The sequence below is a fragment of the Amphimedon queenslandica genome, unplaced genomic scaffold (genome assembly GCF_000090795.2).
Source record: "Amphimedon queenslandica unplaced genomic scaffold, v1.1 AMPQUscaffold_10215_Cont17362, whole genome shotgun sequence".
Taxonomy (NCBI): domain Eukaryota; kingdom Metazoa; phylum Porifera; class Demospongiae; order Haplosclerida; family Niphatidae; genus Amphimedon; species Amphimedon queenslandica.
The window spans coordinates 234-5,717 of record NW_003549514.1 but is presented as its reverse complement, the minus strand read 5'-3'; the positions used below and the strand labels follow the sequence as shown (position 1 = coordinate 5,717).

The 5,484-nt window shown below is 34.1% G+C and overlaps 1 protein-coding gene across 1 annotated transcript; it reads left to right on the top strand.

The window, feature by feature from the left end:
• The first annotated feature begins 28 nt into the window (after positions 1–28).
• On the top strand, positions 29–5,001 carry LOC100637859 (ATP-binding cassette sub-family A member 3-like). The gene is made up of 20 exons (XM_020006238.1): positions 29–176; positions 268–357; positions 440–627; positions 827–932; positions 983–1,113; positions 1,156–1,430; positions 1,589–1,744; positions 1,788–1,849; positions 1,913–2,141; positions 2,346–2,729; positions 2,786–2,905; positions 2,963–3,088; positions 3,259–3,432; positions 3,475–3,585; positions 3,648–3,748; positions 3,954–4,031; positions 4,101–4,230; positions 4,290–4,373; positions 4,602–4,706; positions 4,782–5,001. The coding sequence occupies exons 1-20, from the start codon at positions 91–93 to the stop codon at positions 4,995–4,997; spliced, it is 2,952 nt and encodes a 983-aa protein (XP_019861797.1). The 5' UTR covers positions 29–90; the 3' UTR covers positions 4,998–5,001.
• The last annotated feature ends 483 nt before the right edge of the window (positions 5,002–5,484 follow it).

The window sequence follows — 5,484 nt, the reverse complement described above, 5'->3', positions numbered from 1 at the left end:
TACTGGAAGGATTGATCTCTCACTCTCAGTGTTGCAATTTCTCTAATTGGTGGTTCTAAGTTTGTCATATTGGATGAGCCGACTAGCGGTATGGACCCCTATGCAAGGAGGATCACTTGGGATCTGCTTATCAAACATAAGGAGGGACGGACTATTCTACTTACGACACAATTCATGTAAACTAAGAGGATTACAAATTACTGCAGCTGCTACAGCTTTGTTTAAAATATCTCGAGTACTTTTAATTATTATATTTTATTTTGTTAGGGATGAGGCGGACATACTGGGGGATAGGATAGCCATTATGAAGTCAGGGAGAGTTAAAACAAGTGGATCATCTCTTTTCTTAAAGAAACGGTCAGCAAGTGAATGCAACTGAATTTAAAAATCAAATTTTGAATTTTCGAATATTTGAATTTTAAATCTTCTACTTCTATAGTTATGGGTGTGGCTATCATTTAACTATAGAGAAGGCTAGCATTAGCACTGATTCTGAAGAGATCATTGCAGTAGTACAGGATATGGTCGGGGGATCAAGGTTTTTGTATGACATTGGAACTGAAGTTGTACTGTTGCTGCCAGATGAGAAATCCATCCTATTCTCAGCACTTATTAATACACTTGAAAGTAATTGATTAGCTATTATTATTGTATCATTATTTTAAATCTGCAACACCAACTTTCATCAAAAATGAAAAAGAGAGAATTCTCAGTTTTTATTACATTATTTGATGCATACATGTTCTTATATTGTGTAGTAAATTTGAACTGATTCCGATTAAGTTTGGATTTTTTACGAGTTGTTAAAGTTACTATTATTGTATAGATAGGAAGAGAAGTCTTGGTATTAGTAGTTATGGTGTTTCTGTTACAACGATGGAGGAAGTGTTCATTCAAGTTGGTAAAGATGAAGACGAAGAGATTCAAAAAAAGTATAACCTTTAGCCATTGCTGCTTAGCTCTCTCTCTTCTTCTCTTTTAGAATTCAGAGAAAGAGAACACAATATTTTGAAAAGCAGACAAGCGATGTTTCTGAAATTATTGAAGCCATAGATTCTGAACAATCTGCAGCTGCTGATGAAAAGTCACCTGCACCCATGAAAGACTCTAAAAGTACCTAAAATACTTTTCAATATTTTTATTGTACGTTTGTAGATTTCAATGCTGGCAGTGTTCTCATATTCCAGCAGTTTTACGCAATGCTTGTAAAGCACTTCTATTACTTCACTCGGTTCTGGATGGGTATCATTCTCGCTGTTGTCTTGCCAATATTTTTTGTTCTCCTCACATTGCTCATTATAAAATTTGACACTACAGACTCAACTACAGTCACAGAACTAACATTAAAGTTTCCTGATCTAGCTGAAGAGAGCAGCAACATTACATTATTTTGGGCTAAATTTGGAAATAACTTTCCTATTCAATTTGGCGTATGTGAACTGGAGCTTTCTTCCCTCTCTCCCTCTTTTTTTATCTCTCCTGTCCCACTTTGCACACAGTATCTATGCTTTGTCCATCTACTTAATATTTTAGAATTTGTCATCAGAATTGATTGTCTTGCTTATAATTATTCTGTTTTTTCTCTTAGGCTGATAATGCAACTGCTATTGAAGCAACAGATTTCTTGGACTTCACGAGTGACATAGAGTCCATTAGATCATCAGTGGCTAATATCAGCAGTGCCAGTGATTGTTGCAGTTATAAATATCAGATATTAGACAAGTACTGTGCAACCAGGACACCTGTAAGAACATGAGTTGATAATAATAAATATTGTCCTTTAATAGGAGGAGCTAAGTGAATGCACCAACTCTGATTTTGGATACTCGCTTTGCATGAACTGCCTAAGGTCTGCTAATCTTACATTTAAATATTATTTGTGCATTATTATTTATTTATTTATTTTCTTCAGTTGTTGCACTGCTAGAGGTTTCAAGATACCGTCCTGCAGTGACCCCAGTGCTGAGAGTCTCTATCCTAATGATGCTGTGTTCTGTCCTGCTCCACCTGTTCTTTCGTTAGCTGATAGAACAGTGACAGATCCAGCTGGACCTCTTGATGACGTTAATACTTATACTGCCGAGAAGATATTGCAGTACATAGAGGAAATTAATATTGGTCTGTTTGAGACCTTATTTCAGGTAAACACAGAGCGTAATGTGATAAAAATGGAGAATTCTCTCTTATTCATTTTTTGGCAAAATATCCTGTACTATAGTCCATTTTTTTAACCAACTTTAAAAAATTATTTAAAAACCAATTTTGATTGGAATTGGTCCAAACTTTCTGCACATTTTGCAACACATATTGATACTCCTTTGACCCTTGAATACCTCCATTTACAGGGTGGGTTTGTCCTCCACAACACTCCAGTCTCAGGATATGCTGTTTGCGGCTGTAGCAATACAAGTCAAACCTGTTCTTACCTCACGCCAGCTCTCCTATCTTCACTTGATGACGTTCCAACAAGCGTCACTTTTAACTCAATTGATTCATTTGTGAATGATTTCTGTTCAGCTTTTACCGACAGTGATCCAGACTGTCACCTCTTGACGTCACCTTCTGATTGGAATCAGGATTATTCTGGGACGTTAGCAGCTTGCATTGATCAAGCATCGTGTGATTTGTCTCAGTATCAGTGTCAATGTGTTGATTCACAGTGTCAGTTTGGTCGTACATCACCAGTTGTCAGTTCTGTTCCTACGGCTACCGTTTGGTATAACCACAAGGTACATGTACATGTACATGCTTTTCTAATTATTATTTATTTATTTCTTATTTCCAGGCCTATCATACTGCTCCTGTAGTACTAAACTCATTTTATAATCTTTACCTTAAAAGTTTCAATTCAAATTTAAGCATCACAGTCACTAACCATCCCTTCACTTCATCTCTCACCACTGAGGTAAGAATTGATAATAGAAGTTGCATGTGTTGTATTATTAAAAATTTTTTGTCACAGTTAAGTTCTTTAAGTCGAGTCTCTTTTGAAACCCATGGTATTACGATTGCCGTCACAATTGGACTTGGATTTAGCTTCCTCTATGCTAGTTTAACAATACTACTGACTAAGGAAAGAGAAGAAAGAGTAAGAGATTATACAACACTTCAGTGTAGCCTCTCGCTAGCTGCCTTTACTGTATAAAGTATATCTTTATTATAAAGGTATCCTTACTATAGAGGCTACACTGCATATCGGTTGTAGTGCAATAAAAAGCAAATTAAATAATATTTATTTCCTATTTAATATATATCTAGTCAAAGCATTTGCAGTTTGTTGGTGGTATCCACAGCCGCTCCTACTGGATGGCAGCTTATCTTAAAGACGGACTCACTACTCTCTTTGTTCTATTAGTAACAATGATACTGTTTAGTAGTATCCAAGCTCCAGGATTCACCGGAAACAACCTTGGAGCTGTTGCCTTATTATTCGTAAGTCAAAAAAATAATTCTTTTTTATTTATTATTTTTCAGATTTTCTGTACCTGGGCGTGTCACTCTATAGCGTACGTTTTTAGTTTCATTTTCTCGAATTCTCTCGTTGGATTCACCATCTTGTTCATCCTCTTTGCATTTCCAGCAGTCGTAAGCTGCAGCAGTAACATTATAATAAAATTAAGTGTTTTATCTAACATTTTCATTGCTAGATATTGAATGCCATCATTTATATATTAGTGATATCAGGACAAACTGATACAAGCATCACTGATAATATTCATTACGTGTTTGTTCTCCACCCAGTCTATGGGTAAGTAACTGCAAGGAACTTTAAACTGACTGTACTGCTAGTATTAGTGAATCTAGCAAAGGATCTTTAACATATTAAATTAAAACTAATCTGTGCATTGATTATTAGAAAAAAATTTAAATGCTAGTGTTGCATGTAGCCCAGTGTATCTAAAATGCTGCAGTTAATGCAGTCAGTTAAAGATGCTAATCCTTTCTTTGTGTAGATTGGCCAGTGGCTTATCTTTAATGTATAACAATGAGCCAACGGTGTCTGCTTGTACAGCGTCACCCGAAGCAAGGGAGTGAGTTATTTATAGCCATTGATGCTATATATAGTAACATTGTGATGTCATTAAGTGCTTTATTTATAGAATATGTGATCAGGTGAATGCTAGAGTTGCTTATGATATATTCCAGTTGGCGGTACCTGGTGTTGGTCATATACTGGTTATACTAGCAATAGAATCAGTGATTGCTACAGTCCTTGTACTGTTGCTGGAGGTAATGCAAGAAGCATGTAACGTCTTTACTTTCATTTTTGTGTCTTGGTGTTTTTGTAGAAAAATTTTTATTTGCAAGAGATTAAGTTGTTTATTTCTAAAAAGAGGAAGAATGATGAGGAAATTGGCTGTATCACCACTGATGTAAGAAGAATTATTATTATTGATATTATTATTATTATTATTATTGTTATTATTATTATTATTATTATTGTTATTATTATTATTATTATTGTTGTTATTATTATTATTATTATTATTATTATTATTATTATTATTATTATTATTATTATTATTATTATTATTATTATTATTATTATTATTATTGTTATTATTATTATTATTATTATTATTATCATATTTCTATTGTAGGATTTTGAAGGAGAGAGGGACAGAGATGTGGCCACTGAGAGGGAACTGGTGTCAGAGTTACGTGACACTAAAGACTATCCAGTCATCATATCAAACCTCACCAAAGTAAAACAAGAACATACTGTTGTTTAAATCAATAATTATTTTTATTTTATGAATTTTATTTATTTATTTTTGCAGGAGTACAAAAGCTTGTCTGCTCAGTTATTTCCTTGTGGTAGTAATGCTAACACAAAACTAGCAGTGGATGGTATCAGTATTGCTATTCACAATGGAGAGTGCTTTGGACTCCTTGGTGTTAATGGAGCTGGGAAGACGACTACTTTTAAAATGCTAACAGGAGATATTAGTATATCCTCTGGATCAGCATCAGTTGCAAGCTATGACATAAAGTAATTCAGATACATATTGGTGTCCTTATGCTGTGTAGAAAGTTTGAGGTAATTCCGACTTCAATTTTTAAAGTTACGGCCATTTTAAGAAAATGCCAAAATTCTGATAAATACCATGTACTATAGCCCATGGTTTTTTCTAAAAAATGGCTTCAAAATCACCCTAAATTTTTAATAAATTTTCTGATACATATTGGTGTCCTTATGCTGTGTAGAAAGTTTGAGGTAATTCCAACTTCAATTTTTAAAGTTACAGCCATTTTAAGAAAATGCCAAAATTCTGATAAATACCCTGTACTATAGCCCATGGTTTTTTTCAAAAAATGGCTCCGAAATCACCCTAAATTTTTATTACATTTTCTGATACATATTGATGTCCTTATGCTGTGTAGAAAGTTTGAGCTGATTCCGACTTTAATTTTTCAAGTTACAGCCATTTTAAGAAAATGTCAAAATTCTGAAAAATACCCTGTACTATAGCCCATGGTTTT